Source organism: Eleginops maclovinus, chromosome 10 (genome assembly GCF_036324505.1).
Source record: "Eleginops maclovinus isolate JMC-PN-2008 ecotype Puerto Natales chromosome 10, JC_Emac_rtc_rv5, whole genome shotgun sequence".
In the NCBI taxonomy this organism is placed as follows: Eukaryota; Metazoa; Chordata; class Actinopteri; order Perciformes; family Eleginopidae; genus Eleginops; species Eleginops maclovinus.
In genome coordinates, this window is record NC_086358.1 from 5,643,502 (window position 1) to 5,665,956 (window position 22,455).

Consider the following 22,455-nt stretch of genomic DNA (forward strand, 5'->3'; position numbering starts at 1 on the left):
AAAAAAAAACATAAAGCATGCTTTCCATAATAACACCTAAAATAGAACTGGTCCATGGTCCAATAAAAAAACAGTGCTTTCGTCGGGTTATGAAAGTTATTAAGTGATCAATGGGCTACCCACTGGCTAGGTTTTAATAGTGACACTAATTTATGGCTTATGAGTAATACCAAATTGATTTGCATAATAAACCACCTCCATTTTCTGAGAAAACAACTTTAAAAAATGAAACAACAAAACGAACGTATTGATTTTAGAAAGGTCATGTTCCCCTTTATTAATCTTATTCAGCGTCTTCCTTCTTCTGTTGTTTTAATGGCGGTTGTTTTCTCACACTCTCCTATCGAACGTTGGCAGTTGGTCGAAAAACGTTAGGTTCTTTAACAGGCTTTTTTTTACTTCTCAATTTGATTTATTTAAGAGTTTGAGTTCTGGTAACTTTTCTGCCTTAAATATGACCATATTTGTGCACCTCCATCCCGGAATATCTTCTCTCTGTGGCAGCAAAACACGTCGATCCGTGCATCCATCACGTGAACTGCTATGTTTACGGTCACCTGTCAAGCTAACTTGGCAGAATGCTAAGGACTCACGCTAAGCGCGGCTAGCAAGGGATGCTACAAACAATTTACAACACTCTACAAGTAACCACAGGATCGGTCTGAAACACAATGACAGTATACTTCCTGCATTCAAAGGTAAGTAGCTCTTAAAAACAGCTTACCACTACCCTTTCAAATTGAAAAACATTATCTAGTAGCTGTAGGAGGACATAGGTGTTTATTGCTAAGGTCATAATAGGCTAAACTAACATGTAGGCAAAGTTTCATCACCTGTTTTGGGGCAGTGGGTACAACATTTGGTTGTTGCCTAGAGCTGTCCTCCTTTTCTAAAGTGTGTCAAACAAACCGACCTTTATTTTCTCCCTTGTATCACACATATTAAGAGATTACACCTGGACGATGGAGTAATTGTACGAAAACAACTTTATTTGAGCACATAAAATACATCAGGAATGACACTGTAGCTACACATTTAAAATACCCATTGATCTGATATCTGATCAGCACACACTGATATGCAAAGGGATTTTACATGTGAATGCTAAAGCAGATTCTATGTTGTTAATGCAAATACGTATTCTTAGTCAAAAGAGGCAATTTATCACCACATTCTCACTAATTGTACAAAGGAAACTATGTGGCTTTTCAAAGAAATATAAGCATACTGCATTAGTTTACGCACATATTTGAATTTGATCAAGCAATCCATCTTATATTTGCAATAGAAAAAAACACATTTTCTCCCTGGCCTTATTTTAAAGCTTTTATATAACTTTCATAAGCTTTTTTATGCAAACCGCAATGCTTTGTTTACAATGTACAAAGATTCTTCTTTAGATCAGTTTTTTTCTGAATCCATGAGCGAAAGCCACCTAAAGTTATTTACATTCCCCACATAGCACTGTTTAATCATATGATTTGGACATCATGACCAAGACATTACCTGACTTTTCAGTAAAACAAATTAAAAGCATGACTGAAGCTACAGAGACCTATCTGTTCCATGCCTAGTCTTTTGTTTCTCTGCCTTGTCCTCCGTTTCCCTCACTATCTCATATCCTCAGTCCTTGTCCTTCTTCTTTGATAGCTTACTTTCACCCTTGTCCTCCATTCCTAGGGTTTGGTACTCCCCTTCTTTCATTCCCTCTTTCTGCAGTGCCTCATATCCTCCCTCTCCTCCAGATGCCCCCTCGATTCTCACAGTGTGGTACTCCCCCCCTGTCATTCCCTCTTTCTTCAGTGCCTCATATCCTCCCTCTGCTCCAACTTCCCCCTTTATTTTAACAGTGTGGTACTCCCCCCCTTTCATTTCATCTTTCTTCAGTGCTTCATACCCTCCCTCTGCTCCAACTGCACCCTCGATTTTCACAGTGTGGTACACTCCCCCTTTCATTTCATCTTTCTTCAGTGCTTCATACCCTCCCTCTGCTCCAACTGCACCCTCGATTTTCACAGTGTGGTACACTCCCCCTTTCATTTCATCTTTATTCAGTGCCTCATACTCCCCCCTTTTCATCTGTCCACCTGTTGCTTCCGTCTGAAGGAGGTCGTACTCGGCCTCCTTTTCGGGACCCTTCTGCAGCACCTGGTATTTGTCCTCTCCTGGATTCATTGGCAAATCCTCGTAAATTGGTCCTAAAGAAAAGGAAAGAAGTGCCTTATGTGGTGCCTAAAGTGTGCATACAAAAAGTGAAACATATGTAGTAGTTACTCACCTGTTGTATTTCTCTTCCTACGAGATCTATAAAGGAACACAGCTACTAAAACTAGAATTCCCAGGACGACCATCACAGCGGATAAAATCAAAGGCATCATTGAAGGTTTCCCTGAAACTGAGACAGAACGTACTGAACTTGAATTCCTTCTGAATGACCCTCGGATGTGTTATTATAGTAGTTGAATTCATCATTGGCAGCATTTGGAGCAGTTTTTAGATGTTAATATTCAAAGCAACAGGTGCCCATAATTCCCATAATTAAACTTTATCCCATCATTTGTTAAAGCCTCCCTTTTATTATAAATACCATCAAACACCACACCCCTCTTTGTGTTAGCAGATGTGAGTCTTACAGTGTGTCCAGCTTTGTTTAAGAATTTAAATGACAAGAAATTTGGCAGATTCAAAACATTTTAAGGATTCATTTTACATGATATATTCCATAAAATGAATTAGTAACCTGAAGTACTAATTAATCAGTGTTTACAATTCCAGAAATATTCTTTTTTGAGTGTCAATAAATGTTACCCACTGAATTTGTGGACCTTGCTGTGAGGAGTCCTCCCGTTCTTCCACGCAGCTTCACATACATAGGGACCGCTGTCGTCCGGATATAGTGTTTGGCCTTCACTCGTCCACATACAGTTATGACCGCTTTTCTTGTACCAATGATAGGAAGTTTGACTGGGGCAATTTGGACAAGAACATGACATGAAAGTCCCTGAGGGAGAGAGAACAGCCCTCATTTCAGTAGGCTCTGAAAGAGAAAAAATGAGAAGACAGACTTAAAAAGCGGTCTACTAGAGGAAACGATTGCATGTGGGGAAACTCAATTCAGTACACCAGCCGTCAGAAGCGGACGAAAGGTGTTGTTTGGGTGAGCATACCTTGGATCAACATATCTTGATTATCAGAGGACTGTTGGTATGGTTCGCCGGCAGGTTTCTGTATGTATGTATAAGTAGCTTTACAGCTATAGCTTCCCATATCAGATTTGCTCACGTTAGAGAATGTGTAGATAGGACTGTTGCTGTTCGACAAGGTGTTATTGTCTTTGAAGAAAATGGTATTGCTGATTAGATTTGTACCCCAGACCAGGCACTGCAGAGTCAGAGTCTCCCCGACTACAGCAGGCACAGGATACATCTCCAGCGCGACACTTTTATCTGAAAGAAGAGGAAAAATAGATTTTCGGCCTACACAAATGCCTAAAATACACATTTCTGAGGCTTAAAATATTTCAATATTGCTAATAAAGGTGATAGTTGCTCATGGTGAAGAACAAATAGAAAAATGCTCCCCTTGGATTGGCTTTGTATAACACCAAAAAAGCCTACCTGAGGTCCTGACTGTGATTTGGTTACTTCGTTGTTGATCATCAGAACACCAGAAAATTGTCTCCCGGACCAACAGTTGTCGAGGTTGAAAGTCTAAACTCACAGAATCGTTTTTCAACCTTAACACAATCTTTTTTGTGTCCGGTCCCCTATTGACCCAGCACTTCCACCCCGAAAGACCATCCCTATTCTCAAGCACGAGAACAACCGAACTTCCCTCCTGCATCTCTGGCTGGCCTGTCTTGATGCTGAGTTTTGCAACGGGAATGTAAGCTGAATGGTGAATAAATGAAACAGAGTATTAATGGTATGGCTTTAGTATCTCCCCTTGCATGTTTGGGACTTTAAACCGTAACACTTATGATTTTGTGGTACATTTACCCTTGACTGTGATGGATAAAGCGTCACTCTTTTGCCCACCGCTCTCACATCGATAAGAGCCTGAGTTCATTTGTGAAGCTACTCCTATCTTCCAGGTGTCGCTTGTCTGTGAATCTGTTTTGTTTTCGTTGAAGTACCAAATCACATTGCTTTTATCTGAGCATTTCAGATAAATTAAGTCCCCGGTGTAGATATCAGTGATTGCGGGTGATATAGAAACTAAAGAAGTAGGAGATAAAGGAAAATAAATACAGTTAAGTATTTTTAGGCAGAGTTTATGTCATTTAAATTAACCTCATGACATTTTACACTGCTAAAAAGATAGCGGGAAGATGAAGGGATATGGCGTGTGATTACCTTGTGGCTTTCCATCACATCCTCCCAGGAGCACAAATGCTGTAAAAAATCCAAAACATGTTACTCCTTCATAAAAGTCTTCCATGGCTAATATTGCACCATTTACACTGTCTCTACTATTTAGAGCAGGGCATTTCAGACACTAACTTAAAATTCAAATGTTTTTCTTCAAGCTTAAGTTAGTAATTATTTCGTTTTTTTCTAAATTGACAATAGTATTACTTTAAACAATTTCTCCAGAGCAGAGAAACTTAGAAATAATCTAAAAGTGTATGCAGCGCAACTGTAAAAAGTCCAAGTCTGAAACCGGAAAAGGTGAAGAATTGTATGGGTCATTTAATTCAAATCAATCCAGACAATTATTCACAACATGTTTCGAGGAACACGTTTTTTTCTACATTTGCAAACATTGAGAAATGTATACATTGAATACAAATGTTTGGGTGTTAGGTAGTTGCTAGTTATACACTAATGCATATAATCTAATAGTTTAAATATGCAAACTTGTCCTTACACATATTTATGCTTTAGTTCAACACAATACATTTAAAGGACATCTTCCAGAAAATAATAATAACTTCCTGAACACATTCGCCTAAATGTTCAAATGTTTTTATTTATTTGCAAGTTCAGATCCACATATATGTTATTTAAGGTTAACATGAATTTTTATCTAACCTTTAAATCAGAAATAGTATTCAGAATTAGTTTGAACTGTTACGTGTTCTGTCTAGACATGATGAAAATGAGCTCTGCCAACGCCCAGCTCCTCGCTGACAGAAGCTGGTCACTGATAGATCAGTGTTAACATACTGAGGGTTAAGTTCCATGCAAAATGCACCAACGGTATTTTTATATCACAAACCTTTGGTGTATTTGTGTAATGTCAAATGCAAAACGTACAACTGTAAGAACATTTTAGTATTTTTGAGCAATGTTGGGAATGGCACTAAGTTGAATATTATTTAATTCCCTCTATCACCAAGATTGACAACTCCACCCTAAGTGTCTTTGTTATATCTTCATAGAAAAAGTGTGAAATGTGATGTTCTGCAAAATATAGATACATAAAAGTCTGTGACGAATCAAATGTAATTCAATTTCAGCTGAGCATTATATTACTACAATAAAACATACTAAAATGATAAACTTAGAATCCAAAAACTACCTTTAACTGTAGCAAACTTTTAGTTGGATTCCCCTTACCTGCCAGCAGCAGCAGATGTGTTATTCCCTTCATGGGAGCGACTTGAGAAACACCTGCAAGAGAAAAGACACAATGACTGAAACCCGGAGGTGGCTAGCCACTTAGCGGGTGTTTCAGGAGTCTCGATGAGGAAGTTGCTTTAGGGGCTGAGCCTAGCACAGAGTGGTAAGAGAAACACAGTGATATAAATATTCTGCATACTCAGGTTTTAGGAATACCTACCCTCTACAACAGCAATGTTTTTAGTCATGCCATTTTCACAGAAATTCAAATTGCGACTGAAGAAGGAAGGGAGGGATTACAGAACCCTAAAAAGACTGTATGCGATACCAAAAAGAACCATTATTTATTATTCATTATTACCAAGAAACACAGTGGAAAAAGAAAGAAGAACAACAAACTGAAAGTAAATGCTTAAAAAAAACCATATAAACTTAACCGTGGGCATTTAATACGTTCTTTCTTGCACTTGGAAATGGAAATATATAAAAATGCTTTACCTGCATAGCTCCCTCTGCTCTATAGAGGTGGATCTCATTAAACTGGCTCCAACGCTCCAGCTAGTTTTAAAACGTATATTTGTAGAACCCCAGCTAAAGTAACACGACAAAAACGAGTCTGAAATTAGAAATAATGCATGCCCTTGTATGGGGGAACGATAGTTCATCTCCCTTGGTAAACAAGGCTGATAGGGAGGCTCTGGAGGTTGCATGAAAGGCACAGACAGAATAAGTCAGAAGCGAGAGGAGCCGTTACGAGCTGCATCACAATTTAGTGATCCATCTAAAGAACTATAAGTAGTGGTGCATTCAGGTGCTCAGAATCAGAATCAAAATACTTTATTAATTCCAGGGGGAAACTAGGTTTGGTGACAGTTGTTGTAGGATAAAATAAACAAACATTTATATAAAGACAAGTTAAAGAAGTAAAAGTCCTTGCCGATGGGACACAGTGTCTTAGGCACAGTGTGTAAGCCGGTAGTTTCCAAACTACAGCCCACACATTAATTGTGGTTTTATATGCTTGAATATGCAAACCAATATTACGCGGGAGTATTCATGTGTTAAGAAGCCCAACTTTTCAAATAAATTGAGTCAATTTAAGTTGAAAACATTTTCTAACAAGTCTAAAAAAAGCCCAATAACTTATTTGCATAACAAGCTTGAAATATACCCTTCATATTTCCCCTTATTATAGGCAACCTGACGCTTCTGTTTTAAGGAATGAGCTGCCAACACTTTTTGTAATACAGTAAATTAAACCCTATGGAGAGCTGTGATGTAAGCCGTCTCCTTTATTGAAGCATATTCAAATATCAATGATCATTTATCTACATTTGATCGATTTGTCTGTATGTGGCCCACAGTGAAAAAAGTGTGGACACACCTGGTGTAAGCGGACAAGAATCATGGCAAATATAAAGCTTGATCTGCAACACCTTGAGAATGACAACTTAAACTTTTCAATTGAGATCTTGCTGTTCATATATTTGTCCAGCCCCTTGTGTGGTTTATTTCCAACTGAATGCAAATCACATAACACCTCCTACCTATATGCGTTTCTCAGGACCCTCTTTTTGCACCATGTAAACAGTTGACTTGCACGCCAGAACCTATGGGATGCTGAGGGCTGCGAACAATACTTTTGCTGCAGTTTTGGGAACATTTGGAGAAGCCTTCGTTGGCCTTAGCTCTTGCCAGTAATGTTGCAGTGAATAATAAAACCTCTGCTTATTTTTTCTCATTTAAAAACTTTTCTTGAGCAGTATTTCCATTGTTATATCTATTTTTGTATTAAGTGTTTTACTTTGTTAAAATGACTACTTTTGAAAAACCCAATAAACAAAGTAAAAAATTAAATAAAAAAAAACATTTCGGAGAAATTAAGTAGAAACAGCCGCAGCTGTTTATCAGAACAAATGGCTGAGTCAGTTCTCATATCGAAACCAAATGATACGAGTTGAATGTTGGTGGTGGCTGACCTCATAGTGGTAAAGCAAACCATGCATCTAACAGACAGGAACACACATATGTAGTGTGTATATAAAAAAGTAGGTCACAACTATCAGTCAACAGGTGAAATTGTGTTAATCATTGCACAGATAAGGTTGTAAATCTGTCTGCATGTAATGATAATGCAACACTCAAAAAGCTTAGCAGCACTGTGTAATTGTTCATGGGCAGGCCATTTCAGAATACTGTGGGTTTTTAGGTGGTTTCATACACCTCTCCTTTCACACATTCTAGAAGAGCAGAACTTTTTACTGTGCCACACTCTCATGTACCTCATACATGACTTACTGTACATGCACACGTGGAAGAAGTACTCAGATTTTTATTTAAGCAAAAGTACCAACACTACAGTACCTAATTAAGAAAGTAGTAACTTCAAAATATACTTAAAGTACCAAAAGTAAAAGTACTTGGCCCCTCTTAAGCACCATATACCTTTTTATTTATTGTACTGTAGTTATTGATGAGAGTGTTCCTCACTTCAATTTTGCACTTGGTAAAAGCGGGGTTTATTTGAATGACATTGCTGGGTAGCTTTCCCTATAATTACATCAAATATTGTATGAGGTGATTTATATTTTATATTTAAAAACCCAATGTGAAAATGCTTTAGTAAAGTACAAGTATCTCACATTTTTACTTAAGAACAGTACCTGCGTAAATGCACTCAGTTATTTTCACCACTTCTTACATGTAAAGTTGTGGAGAGAAATGGTGTGCAAGTTGGCGTGAATTACAAAACAAAATACGATGAATTTTAGAATCCAGAAACGGTTACATTCTTTCTAAAATGTCAACACGTTCTCAGCCACCCCAAAAGAGGAAGAAACACTGTATCCTTTTTTGGAAGTAAAATATCTCTTTAGTTTCACTCCCTTTATTAAACACTATGTCGCCATGACTCTCAGACATCTATAAAGAGGAAGATGACAATGGATCAGCTCACAGTGCGTGTTGCAAAGCACAGTTGAGAAACAGCATTTCTTAGAACCATATTTAGTGGTAAAAAGTAAACATTGAACTGTTTCTGAAAAGCGTTCTTGGAATTACCTTTTTCGTTCAGAGAAACCAATGAAGGCCCTGGTTTCACTTACTTGAAATGGCCACCAGAGTCCAGCACTGCATCGGTTTTCCTTGAGAGAATGATTCATGAATGAGGCCTTATCGAAGATTTGAGTCTGTGACTGTGGCTCTACAGTTCACTGTACTGTAAATCATAATCATGTATACAACATAATAGGTACGGTATTTAGGGCTTTGAATTCGAAAGCACTAGTAGTCCCTGAATGCAGTGGTCACAAGAAGTGACTCTCAAATATGACTAACTGGGTTTAATAATATAGAAATGACTTATTAAAAAACATTTTGTTCATGTTATTCACTCTAAAAATGCACAGACATCATTTTCTTAGGTAAAGCCAGTGATTTAATGCAACACCATCTCTGTGCTTCACAGCTTGATTTCATTAATCAATACATTAAGCTCATCCTGCCCCCTACTCCTCTTCTTTTGTTTCTTACTCTTCTACTCTAATTAGGAAGTTCCCTCACAAAAAAAAAACACAGAATAAAAACCCCAGCTAGCATATTTATTACCACTGTATAGTCCATCTGCCCGTGACCCACTTTTCTCTCCTTGCCTTTGGCGTTAGAGGCGTTCACACAGAAAGCCAGAGAAAAGCTAGTCTCTCATTCTCAGAATAAGGACATTGGGGCAGCAAAATGCAGTAGGAGCAGCAGGGTAGGATGAGAGGAGCTAAAACACACCGTGGAGTGGTGCACCATTAAAAGGAGAGCACCCACTAGAGCTCTTATCAAGAGTTACAATGCAGGTGTCATGTCGTCCTTAAGGGTGCGATACGGCGGGATACTCGGTGTACAGAGAGTACTGTTGTGTGCAATAATGTATTTCACCCAGCTCGCCCTCCTCAAGTCTTCCATCTTTCCCCTTTGATGGGCTCTAAAAGCAACCATACAGCAGAGATAAGGACTTTTATTACTAAAGCACTCAAGTTAGACTAAATGCAATTCAGTAAGAATGATTATATAAACACAAGGGTATCAACTGTGGTTATGCTGTGCACCGATAATGATGCAGGCCCTGTTTGAGCCTGTCACAAACAACAGCATCACAGGAATTCATCAGGGCTGAATGACCCTCGTCTTGGTAACACAATGATCGAGGGGTTTCGATCCTAATGTCCTACCTTCCTAATGTCTTTTCCTGAAGTGTTTCCTGTTATATTCAATGCGTAAGACAGAGAAACGTGCAACAAAAAAAGGAACAAAACGGTACGAGAAGTGTATTTGCAAACACAACATGCTTTATGGCATCAATTTAACAGGGGCAACCTTACCAAAGCATCGTATATCCAAAACTTTTACTCTTTCAGAACTTTAAAACCATCTCTCCCCTACACCTCTTAGACTGCCTGACTCTAGCAAGTTCTTCAACCTGTCGAAACTGATAATCCAACATTCACACAGACTTTATACAGTGGTTGGTCAGGTGTCTAAAGGGGATGTTAGGGAGGTTTGAAACATCTCTCTTATGCTATTTGTTCAACTCTAACATCTCTTTAAATTGTTAAACCGAGTACACGCCGTAGATATAACTGCCATTAACCCAATCTGAGCATTTTTGCCCTTGTCTTTAATGCAGAGTAGGGTTGTTGTGAACATCCATACATGTCTTTCCCTCTAGACATCTAAGAAGACAAGACATTCAAGTATACCCAAACCTTTAGAAATTTCAGGTCATTGGTCTTTAGATTTTAGAACAAGGAAGTAATGAGAGACATGTTTCTTTCGTTCTGTCAATTCGAACCATAGGATCACACAGAGGTGGGATCCTTGCAAAAAGCTGAACATTATTACAGACATAAAAACCCTGTTTCTATGTGAGTTTTTATATTATAGGCTTTATTAATATATTACAATTCATTTTTTTTTTTTAAAAGCGCATCATATTTTCCTTCTATCGTGAAAGTGCTGATACATTTGATCGTTGGCTTGCCCGTAGTTATGGCGTCAGGTAAATCAGTGATATCTGTAGCAATTCGGTAACATTTTGGTTGGAACAACACACCAGGTTTTAATCAGTGTGTGTTTTCAAAGGGTCAGTTAAGGTGGAGTCTGTGCATCATCCAGAATAAATGGGGGATTGTTTCTTTCAAATGTAATTTTTCAACCTGGTGAGCATCACAAACAAAATGCTATTCAGCTCCACTGAACTGGGATTTGGACAGAAATCCCTGCTGCAAGGATTTCTAAGCCTCAACTAATAAAACCAGGGACGTCTGCATGGAAAGATACCTCAGGGATAACGGAGGAAATACATTTTTGTATTTTTGATTGAAGGATTTAGGCACAAAACGTCATCATATCTCCAAGTTAGCTCAAAGTCGAACCACGCGACTGTCACCTTGATGAAAGCTTCGTGAACATGGCGCAGACTTCCCAGCATGTGCGTGCAATATCTGTCCTCATCTTTTATTCCTCACTGCGAAGGTAATAAAGCCCCTTTTTATGAATGGATAAAAGCCAGTCATGAAAGCAGTTTCTCTTTATTTCTATGAGGAGCCTGTCCATATCAAAGGAGGACAATGAGGTGGCCTAAATCCATCCACAGCACATGTGGGAAGATAAAGTGGAAGGACTCATGTCACGGGACGGGTTCCTTTGATTGATGGAGCGACTAAAATAATGAGCGAGAGACAGAGGAGAAAGTGGTAAAAACAGTCAAGACAAAAAAGGCAGAGTGATGGATACTAATGAAGAAAATCAGGGATAATTGAATAGAGGAGCACTTGGGTGAGGGGGAAAAAAGTCAGAGGGAGAAACTGGCAGATGGAGGGGGGAGAGTCGGTACACAGTGGAAGTAAAAAGAGAGGGAGGAGAAGGAAGGAGAGGGAGATCAATCCAACAGCTGAAGTACGAGAGAGAGAGTGCCGTGCTGAAGCGAGAGGCAGAGGGAGACGGCTTTACTGGGGCATAGAGTAGGTGAAAGTGAGTGTGTCTGTGTGTATGTGTGTGTGTGTGTGAAAGAAAAACAGAAAGAGAGGCTGCACAATGCACTGGCTCACACTGATGCACATTTAAAGACTAGAAGGCACGGATATTTGATTTTGAAAGAGAAAAGCAAATCACTTTTTCTTGTTTTGCCTCATCTATATTTGATCAACTGGATCTTTTTTCTCATTCTCTAATCCTGGCCCCTTTTTTTCACTCTCTTTATGGTTTATGAAGGAGGTCACTGCGGATACAACAAGGAGCAACACAGCCTGAACTGCAGACAAAAAGGTATTTACTTTGTATGTTTGTTAAGACTCTACATTTTGGTTTGAATTAATAACATGAATATTGACAACTGCTGTGTGGATTCAAAGTCATGTAAAGTGTGAATCATATGGGAAAAAATGTGGTCAATTGTAAAATACAGTGATGATAGACGCACTGGTGGTTTATCTACGTATAAACTGAAGGAAAAACACTTGCAATGAAAAGTAGGGCCCGCACAAAGACAGAATACATGATCACAGGGTGTGTGAGGGTGAAAGTCACCGCGCTTTACAGAATGAAGTGGGTGCTGCTGAAATTTTGACAGAAAGAAGGGAGTGGGGGCTACACGTCCTCTGAGGTAGGATTTTAATATTTTATGTAGGTGGGCATGAAAAGCAAAGTGGGACAGAGAAAAATAATTATAAAGATCACAGAGCCCTTCAAAGAAAATGAATTGCACATATCAATCCAGGGCAGCTTTAACTGTTGTGGGCTCTGCTAGGCTCCATTAGCAATAGCATACTGTAAAATGTTGATTTGTTTGCTAGTATTTAATGAAAATCATGGGTATTAAATCCTGAAATGACACATTAACGTGGCGCTTTAACTAAAAGTGTGCTGCAAGGCAGTTTGTTTTTGGAGCAGCGATGGTGGAAAAGTTCATTCTCTAATTGAGCCTTTCATGCTGAATCCAACTCTTTGGCCATAATTGAATCCCTTGAGACTAGTTAAGCCCCAGTTTCTTGGTGATTATTCCATGTTCATTAGGAATCAGAATTGTACATTGCAGCATTTTACAACCGCTCCCCCCACAGTAACAAAGTACTAGGTTGTGACCCATTGATTTACAGTGATACAGGCGACAGGAGTGATGGGGGAATAAAGCAAGGTAGAGATAGGAGTTAGGAGAGAAATATGAATACTTGTGTAAAGTCTGCGTTTATGTAATAGCTTTATTAATATCATCGAGACACTTAACACATTGTATTCAATTTAACAGAATCAAATGAGAGCTTTTAGACACCCCCCTTCCACGCACTGCTTTAGCTGTCAAAATCGCTACCTGCTCCCAGTATTAATGGTGTCAGCTGGTTGAAAGGTGGAAACCCTCTAAAGGCCCCAGACACTGACTCACACACACGCACACACACACACAACTTAAGGCTTTGGTGTGTTTCAGTTCTGTGCTCTTTCATCCCGTAGATGCAACATAATTGACTTTGCACAGCCTCCAAAGACCTTCCCAACACAGAGTAATGCACAACAAGCAATGCTGACTTTAAAAGCTTATGTTTCTATTGGCAAAATGCACCTGGGGGAGTTCATTAGTAATAAAAGGAAGAATATAAACCAGGCAATTTAAAGCATAGTGGGAACACTAAGATGAATGGCTCCTTAAGAAGCACAACAACTATTTATCATCACGGAACAAAGAACACCGGGCAGCATTGTCAATGCCTGAGAGGGACAATGTATGGGTGATGCCAAAAGAGAGTGCGATTATGAAACAATTGAGAGGAAGATGAAAGGCATGAATTACACTGAATCGTCTAGAAAGCGGAATCTGTCAGAGGAGATTTGTGTGCCTCTCTGATTTAGAACATTTCCACCATCACTGCCTACTTATGTCCACTATCCTGTCTCCTGTTCCCTTTTCCTGCTATGTCCTTTATGATCCCTGCAGGAAGAGGTCGGTCAGTGAAACAGTTTTGACAATGCTATATGGTCTAGTAATTCTCCAGGGATCGGTGTGGAGAGATTGTAGGACAAAAAGACAGACATGCTGAGAGAATATTTTCAGTGAAAGCTCACTGCGGTGGACAGTTAAACTCTGTTAGCAGCAAGCTCCTACTGAAGCAGAAATGCAAAACCCACAACAAAATGTCCCTTAACACCTATCCCATGGGAGTTTTAAACTGGGCTACAGCTGTATGGAGCAAAAAAAAAAAAAACACAGAACACACATGTGCCAGTTCAAGTGCACATAGCTTTTAATTTAAGGACAGACTGGAACATTTGCGTAAAGAAATGCCAAATCCTCTGTGTGACAGTTACAGCAACATCGTCTCATAACCTTGAGAAGTGAAAAAAGATCATATAGTGTGATTTTTGAATGAACTTCTAATAGTTTTTCTTAGGATGTAGGGAAATTGTTGTTTCATTAGGATAGGATGCCAGAGTAGAGCGGTTTCCCCTGACTATGCAGGCTTTTCATTAATACATACAGGGAGATTTCCCCCAGGGGAAAGATCTGGAGGATTGCCGTAAGCTATGAAAACAGGAGCCAGCAAACTGCAACACATCCACTATTATGAGGAACTGAAACCGCTCCGAACACCACTTCAGGTTAAATGTTGCTTAGATGAAAGCAACACCTGCATCTCAGATTCTCTAATGAGGGAGAATTCATCAGGAAACACAAACAAAAGCAGGACACTAGTTAGAGTGCAAAGCATCATTATCGTCATTAGACATAAAAACATGAGTAATACATCGCATGATGACAGAGCTGTAGCTTGAGTGGGTGGCCATAGACCTTTAGCTTTGGGATAATGGTCTCACCTCATTAACCTCACTGTTTGCTGATGTAATCTCGCTTCAGGGATGCTGAGCAGCCTGTTTGCAGCCAGCAGGTTCACATGGCCCTTTAGCGGGTATTTTTTTGGCTCAGTTTAGGGTTGAGTAAGGCAGTGTAGATGTCATTAAGGAACAGACAAGATAAGATGGAACGCACATCATTTCTTACATTGAAGGTACATATTTGATACCTCCATGCTTTGTTGCCTAACACCAACCGTGGTTTCTAGAGGGATGCTCACAAGGTCTTATTGATTACAAAAACCTTCATGCATTTAACACTTCCTCTAGACCTTTTGTTCTAAGGTTGAAGTTGTTGATGGTTTAGGTAAAAGGCTTACTAGAAAATAAAGCAGAAATAGACGTGTAATAGTCATAAGTATAGAGTTAAGTCTTCCTGTCTGTCACATGACACCCCATTACATGGTAGGTACTGTAACCGGGCCTGACAGGCATTGACATGGTCCTCACTTTGTCAGCCATGTCTAACAGCATTTATTAGTATCCTGTTGACTTTTGTCTCTCAGTGTTACCTTTATGTCAGTGGACGTGCAAGGTAAGTGAAACTGTCACAAGTGGAGAGTCTATTTGTGGCTGTTTATCTGCCATAAAATCCACCCTAAAGCCTTAATCCTGCGCTCATCTCCTTGTGTTTGTCTGTGGCCTGCTTTCATTGTGTTCGAGGCCTGAGGTCTATATAGTCCGGAGTTCTAGGACAGCATACAAAGGGAAAGATGCCCTTGAAAAATATACCTGATAACAGTAATTGTACAGATAGGCGGATATATTCGATACTTTTAGATTCTGCGTCAGCGTTTCCCTTCTTCTTTCGTTATAACAGAGGACAACCTGTTGAACAGTTGCCTTTTGAAGTCTCAGTTTTCATGACATTTAAATGCGCTTTCTGTCATCTGTCGAGAGCGAAAAGGGCAGTTTGTGTTGCAGTAAATTAAACAGCTTGAATTTAGATATTTTACTTTTGCTTCACTGCTGCTTGTGCACATGCACCTGGGATTGCTGATTTATTCCTAAACAACAACTACAACAGTGTCTTGTAAATTGGACCACATTGATTAGCGCGTTCAGCTGCAAAACAAATCCTGATAACAATTATGAGATATTATTGCTAGCTATTAAAGGATAGATGATTTGAAACATATTGTGGTGCAGAGGCTGTTAATTGTGGAGTTAGACATGGAGGAAGAAAATGTGTACACAGAACTATTGGATAGATATTAACATGGAAGACGTCTCTGTCCGTCTGTCCTTTGATTTTCTCGACAACCCTTCATATGATCGACTTGGGTTTATTACTGAGGCCCCGCAGAAGTGCAGCGTCCAGTGCAAGGTCTTGAGATTAACGGGACATATTTATTAGTTGTGCATTAGGACGTGTACCGGTCCACCAGATTGACTTCACCCTCGGCGAGGTGCAGTGTCCAGTTGTTAGGATGAGTTCTTGAAAGAAACTGCAAGTCAAGCCACTTTTAAAAAGGCATGTTTTGAATGGGATGGATGAGTATCTTAGTAAAATATCCGCCTTTGCATACATTTTATTAGTATATTATCCATTTAGAGGTATAGGACATATTCAATATATCTATGCCGTAGTTTAGTGAACACACTTTGGTTCATGGAGATGTTCAAGCCTGCAAACAGGGTCATGGGCTAGAAAAAGAAAAATCTTTTAAGGGTTTTCTGTTTTGTTGTCGGAAAAAGAAACCTCGTCTACTATCAAACATTGTTTACGGGAAGTGGGGAAGACTTACAAATAGCGCAGGGGATGTACAATCCTAAATCTGAGCTGCATTCAGGTCTCCCGGCCTATCGAGCCAAGTTTAGCCCAGGCGAGGCCCTCAGCACACGCTCAACCTGACCCAATTATATCCAGTCTGAGGGGAAAGATAGCCCACTTTGATCTACACGAGACCGCCAGCAAAGCTCAAGCTGAGTGGTCTGGTACTTAATGTTTCGTTCTGCAAGGCATTCAGGACAGATGAGCACTGCTTAACGAGTCTGACAGTGTGTGCGATCACACAGTATGCTTGTATGTGTCTGAGCATCAGGCCAGCAGTGTGTAAGATATGAAGTGAGAAAGATGGTACTTGGTTGGGTGGCTGGGATGGGAAGGATCGAGCTGGAACGCACATCAAAGGATCAGGATGTTTATTGAGAAATGGAGAGCGGGGAGCAATTAATTTAATCATCCACTTAATTACTGATTAGCAGGGTTATCATTCTCTGCTCGATTAACATCAGATATGAAATTGAAAAAAACAGGCGTATGTTTGTTATGTGTGTGGATGGGAGCGTTTCCTCCCCTGCTGAGGGAAATGCCATGGATCTTTGGGTGCATGGAGGATACATCAATTGGTGGTATTGTTATCTGGCTGTTAAATTAATGAAGGGCGCCATGATCGTCAGCTCAGCACTTGCATATTTAATTAACGCTTGAATGCCAAGTCTTCCATCCCCACCAGGAAAGTGTACAAATAAATACCCTTCCTTGAAAATACTTGGATATACAAACCTAAAAGAGTTTATGTTAGTGATTGCCAACGCTGTATAAGTGTGGTACCTACTCAATATACCGCAGCTTCCCCCTTAAAGCCAAACGTCAGAGCACCACCTCCAGACCTGATGGCTAGTGATGCACCATTCATACAAAACCAAGGGCTCTCGCCCCCCTGTAAAGTGACTCATCCCATCCATCCCGCGTTGGAGCAGGCCTAGAGTGTTGTCGACGGTTCCTCGTCACTGGTGGTGTGAAAGAGGCTGAGGGGTGGAGACCCAGTGAAAGAGAGGGATATAGAGGACAGAACTTGGACGCTCTACTTTCGCAGGACGTAAAAGTGGGACAATCTGTTCCTTGGATGATCTCCAATTCTAGTTTCCGGGGACTGATACACTGAAAATATATCTATACACATGCTCTGTCCTACATAGGGAGAGAGTGACTGAGAGGAAGAGATGGAGATAGACAAAAAGGAGAAATTTCATGAGGTCGATGTAGTAAATTGTGCTGGGACTGGATATTTATTTTTCTCAGAAAGCTCTTCAGTGGTGAGACGTTAGATATTTTAACAAAAACGTTCATGTATAATTTGAAAAGGGGATTTCACATTAAAATCGGTTGCGAGTGCATAATAAGCATCTTCGTAATCTTGAGATGGACTCGTTAAACAAACCGTACATACTGTTTAGTTCATTATAATCCCCAAGGAATCAATGAGCCCCAAAGTCATTATTTCAACCTTGCTGCTCTTTGCTAAAAAGGCAAGATATCCAGAAAAGGCGAAGACGAATACAGACGAATGAGATCAGTGACCTCTCTGAGCAGATCTCTCCATCCATCCATCTTAGCTTTCCAGGGGCTCAAGGAGGGTATCCGTCTCTGTCCTCGTTATCATGATTAATTAGTTCCTGATTCTTCATCCTATGCTCTCTTTCTATTTCCTTGCGGTCTGTGGGCCCGTGTCAGCCCCAGATCTATTGAAAATCCTCCCTCTGAGTCTCCGCTTGGCATCTCATCAGCAGAAGTCAACTGCTCTGTTGGTGTGCCATGGGTAGATTGGCTCGCCACTTGCTGTTTTCTTCGCTTACATTGCATGAATGTTGCAATTCAGAGTCAGAAACCCATATGGAATTTGTTTGCTCTCTGTAATCATACTGGCCCAAAAGAGATTCCTTCCTTATGCCCTTTCTATCTAAGTATTTGGACACAAAATTCAATCTTCATTCTGCTGCTGTGATAAAAGAACCAAAGTTTATCTGAAGCTAAAAAGGCTTCTGCAAGTCTTTATCAAATCAAGTAACTTTCAATGCAAATCTCTCAAGTCTGAAATGTCTTCTTTTCTCCAGTGCAGCTCTCAAAGAAAAACATTGTCCATGATACAAAAAATAATCAAGATGACTCCTGCTCTGGGGCTGTAGCAAAAGAATAGGCTACACTAATATTATTGGTGTTTCTATTATACTTTAAGTAGAATAGATTCAATTGTGGCTGCAAGTTGTTGTTCCTGACTTGTCTGAACATTTCCAATAACTCCAATAGGGCCAACATGTAACATTTCCAAACTTTTGATGCACAACAGATTTAGTCACAGACGATAGGATTTTGCACCAACAACAAGAAACAGATGTATTTAAAGGTGCCATAGAATGGAAAACTGTATTCACCTTGGCATAGTTGAATAAGGAGAGTTCGGTACATTGAGCTGACATACCGTGAACCTCAAACACCATTGTTTCCTCCTTCACGTGCAAATCATGAATATGCATATCACAGCGGTAAAACGGGCGGATTACAACAATCCCTGTGTGTGACGTCACACACGGTAGTCCAGCCCCAACATTTGCATACACCAGCTGCTGGAAACACTAACGCTAACACTTTCCACTCCGTAACGTTGCTCTCCAATCTCTGACCAACTGGCTGTTCTTCAAATTCATCGGTTTCCTCCTCCGATAAAGGCTCAAACATGTAAGGTTAGATGCCAATACCCTCAGGGTTCATCTCTCACAGTTTCGAAACTTCACTTACTTCTGTGGGCTCTGAGGCAGCCATGGATTGCTCCTTGTAAACCAGCCAATCAGAGCAGAGCTCGTCATAATTATTTAAATGAGCCCCAAATAAGGCAGTTCAGCTTGTTTCATTCTAGGACCAAATCATAGGGTTATAAATGGGCCTGTAAAACGGCATCTGGACATTTGTTGGATCAACCAAAGTTATATACCTTCTTTGTAGACATCAGAGAACAATTTGAAATACCAGATAGATGCTTTCTATGGCACCTTTAAGACAGTGTGTACTGAGTCTTAAGACCACTTTACACCTTTGCAATATTCAAAATGTGTATGCAACACTTAAACCGCTTAATTTGGTGAAAGGCCAGCACTAAGACCATAGGACTTTGAGATGAGTCATGGTAATAGCCATGTAGAATAAACAGAGGAATTGAACCTGGGTTTAATAATGTGGTGTGTTCCTTTCCTCCAGTAAGTAGAAAAGTAAAACTAGTCCTGCTGACATTTCAAGCAGGCCATACTTAGGAGGTGCAGCCTGTCCTTGCCATTTTCATTTTCAGACAAACAAAGCCAACATGTCACATTGAAAAACAGTACTAGTGAGAGGTGGAAAAACTGCTTTAGTATAAGAGAGTGAAAAATGAGTATCCTGCCTCTGACAGAAGACGCAGAAAGACCATCAGGAAAGTGGAATTCATTGCTCTCTGCCGCCACGCGTCTCCTAAGGAGTCAAGACCACTGGACAGACAGCTGATGGCCCCTGCAGGGACACGAGAGCCAAACGGCTAGAAAAAGCAACTATATCTGAGCTATTGTTGTGGCAGAGCGTAGGAGTCGAGTGAAGGCAAAGACGAGAAGATTTGCGACGTACATAATGAGTTGTACGGGCTGACGATGACGTTTTAGAAGGTTTAATTGGAGTCTCCATAGTTGGGATTTGAAATAGATCGCTCTTTAAATATAAGCCTACAGTGTCCGTCTTTTCCTCTTGTTTTTAGCCTCACGCTACTGTTGATTTTGGCTCCGTTCTCCCCTTGCTGTCATTCCTTTTCCAGTCACGGATATCGTCTCAACCCCGCTCTTTCTTTCCTCAATCTGATTACTCTGCTTTATGCAAACTACAACTCTCTGTGTTTCTCTCTGTGTATTCCCCTTTCGCTTTTACATCCCAATTATTAGGTTTCTCACAGCCTGTCCTCCGTTCCTTATCTTGCCGGGTGCAGACTCAATGTTGTTCAATATTTGATGAGACTTTGTTCATAAATCAACCTCTTCTATTCCCTCCTGGTGTACTTGAATGATAGCGTTAATCTCCGAAAACCTTTTGACACACTGCTTTTGTCAGCTTAAGAAAGGACGTCTAAATGTGATATATTGTGAACACGTAAATCATATCCTGTTGTGTGCTATTCCTTATAAATACAGACAACATCTTATTTCTCACAAGGCTTTTGAACGAGACCCCTTCAATTTACTGCCAGGGCTACAATCCCTTAATGAAAAAAGGTGGTTAGATACCTTTTCCTGAAGTGGTTGGCATTTGTTTCTCCAAAACCCCTTTTCTCTTCTTCCTGTCCTCCCATGTCAACTCACTCCGACAGACAGTGTGTGTGTGTTAAAATGGCACACCCTGTCACTCTCAAAGCATGTTGGGGAATGGATCACAGCCTGTCCTTTTCCTGTTTTCACCCAGAAATGCTCAACTAGCCGACTTCCTTTTTGACCAGTGAGACATGAGCAGACCAGGCTATGGTTGATTTGCATATATCCAGTCAATCGGTTGCAGACGCTGTCAATTAAATTACCACAATTGAAATGTGGTTGTACAGTAGCTGTTTGTATTGTTGCATTAAATACAACCCTAATAGGACATAGCTTTAGTACAGGTCCAGGGTTTGTAGATACAGTGATCAAAATCTCTTCATCTTCATATTTTTACAAGGTCTAAAACTTCCCGAAAGTTACCTATCAACTTCAACCCAGTGGTTCCCAACCATAGTCAAGATACATCTGGAGGGTCACTAGATGAATAACGGGAGGAGGAAAGGGGTAAAACATATCATAAGTTAATGTCTAACCCAAAACCGAAATCCTGAGACTCATTTGAATGTCTGCTAGTGCTAAATCAACAAGCTAACCTGTATTTCCTTGTTTGTGTTCTTCTTTATCCTGCTGTTATCACAAGATATAGGTTTTTCTGAAGAAGTACAAAGGCATGCTGACATTATCAACTGAGAAGTAAAGCCAATGTTGGCAGACCAGCATGCACCTTGTTTTCAAGCCAAAAAACCCCATAAAGAAACAGTCCTCTTGTGATTGGAATATGGATATACTCTATGACCTCTTCATTCAATGTTTTTGTTGGAAACTCTGAGCTTTTGTCTAGCTTTTTCATCTCTACATTATTATTTATGTCAATATCAGGCCACTGTAAGCCCTGCCAGACACCTGTCGATGTCCTCGATCACCGATAGAGGTTGATAAGTCAAAAGACATAGATCCCTTAATGTCCCTCTAACCTTCATCAGCACCATTTTCCCCTCATATTCTACTAAAAACGAATTAAATATCTGCATGTTGGTGATCTGAGATTTAAGATCTGTGTCCTAATTCCATCTGATATTTTATTGAGTTCCATCTGTCCTGTTACCCATTAATTCAGACACCGACTCATATGATATTTAGAGCACCAAACTGCCAATGAGTCAATGGGAGATTCCCTGCGTCATTTGCCATGCTGCTGTTGGCAATGGTCCAAGATCTCCATGATGGCAAAGCCCCTGTAGCCAGACTTCACCACAGAAAAACCAGGACAAAACAGATGGAGGCCCCAGCATGCCAAATCTGAAACACACTCGAGCAATTAAACAATTTGGAAGGAAACAGATTCACCCTGAGACACCTTTTAATGTTTATAAATAGCTGTTGGTGATGCATATTTTGGGGTCATTTGCACACTGAGCGAATGCCATTATTCTAAGATCTGGCTTCCTAGAAATGGCTTCACAGGGATGTGCATTTTCGAGTAAAAGCATCTAGATTTGGAAACGTGGACTGACTTTCGGTTATTTAAATATCCTGCTTCTCGGAAATATTCCCGTGGTCATTTACTTTATTAGTGTCCAGAGAGGTTGGAAAGCTTCCAAGTTGCAGAAGAGACAGACTTCTGATGTAAGCGGCGGATGGGAAACACAAAGTTCCTAAAAAAAATGGTTCGTATTGAGGAAGTCAACTATCCCCACGTGATTTACAGAAACAGTCACCAAACAGTTCTGATCAACTGCAGCTAAGGGTTTGTGGGAGGGTATTAAAAAATCACTGAGGCATGTATGAAATATTGACAAGTTCCCCCGACCACGAGAACAACAATCAATGCACAAGCCCTTTGTTTTTGTTGCAAATCCATAATCTTGCTCCTGCAAACAAACCAAGTTTATATAGGATTGTTCAAATTTCGACTCTTATAGCTGCATTTTTCTCGAGGTTGTCAAAAACT

General features: G+C 40.1%; 2 protein-coding genes across 2 annotated transcripts in view; one reads left to right on the plus strand and one right to left on the minus strand.

Moving 5' to 3' along the window:
- The first annotated feature begins 586 nt into the window (after positions 1-586).
- The window catches only part of LOC134871042 (SH3 and multiple ankyrin repeat domains protein 2-like), a 49,430-nt gene continuing 27,561 nt past the window's right edge, over positions 587-22,455 (plus strand). The window contains 2 exon segments of the mRNA XM_063893628.1: positions 587-698; positions 11,823-11,876. The gene's annotated coding sequence lies outside the window, so the exon portion shown is untranslated.
- LOC134871043 (uncharacterized) lies at positions 969-20,617 on the minus strand. The gene is made up of 9 exons (XM_063893629.1): positions 20,478-20,617; positions 5,562-5,615; positions 4,356-4,394; positions 3,999-4,217; positions 3,618-3,890; positions 3,168-3,446; positions 2,813-3,037; positions 2,279-2,395; positions 969-2,198 (listed from the first exon to the last, which is right to left on the minus strand). The coding sequence occupies exons 1-9, from the start codon at positions 20,497-20,499 to the stop codon at positions 1,624-1,626; spliced, it is 1,803 nt and encodes a 600-aa protein (XP_063749699.1). The 5' UTR covers positions 20,500-20,617; the 3' UTR covers positions 969-1,623.

What these genes read in the sequence shown, in the direction of transcription:
- LOC134871043 (XM_063893629.1), bottom strand. Translation starts at nt 20,499, where the DNA reads ATGCCAACCACTTCAGGAAAAG. An exon ending in AATCACAGTCAGGACCTCAG is followed by an intron (nt 3,447 to 3,617) that starts GTAGGCTTTTTT and finishes CTCTTCTTTCAG; the next exon opens with ATAAAAGTGTCGCGCTGGAG. An exon ending in CAGCAAGGTCCACAAATTCA is followed by an intron (nt 2,396 to 2,812) that starts GTGGGTAACATT and finishes GTTCTGTCTCAG; the next exon opens with TTTCAGGGAAACCTTCAATG.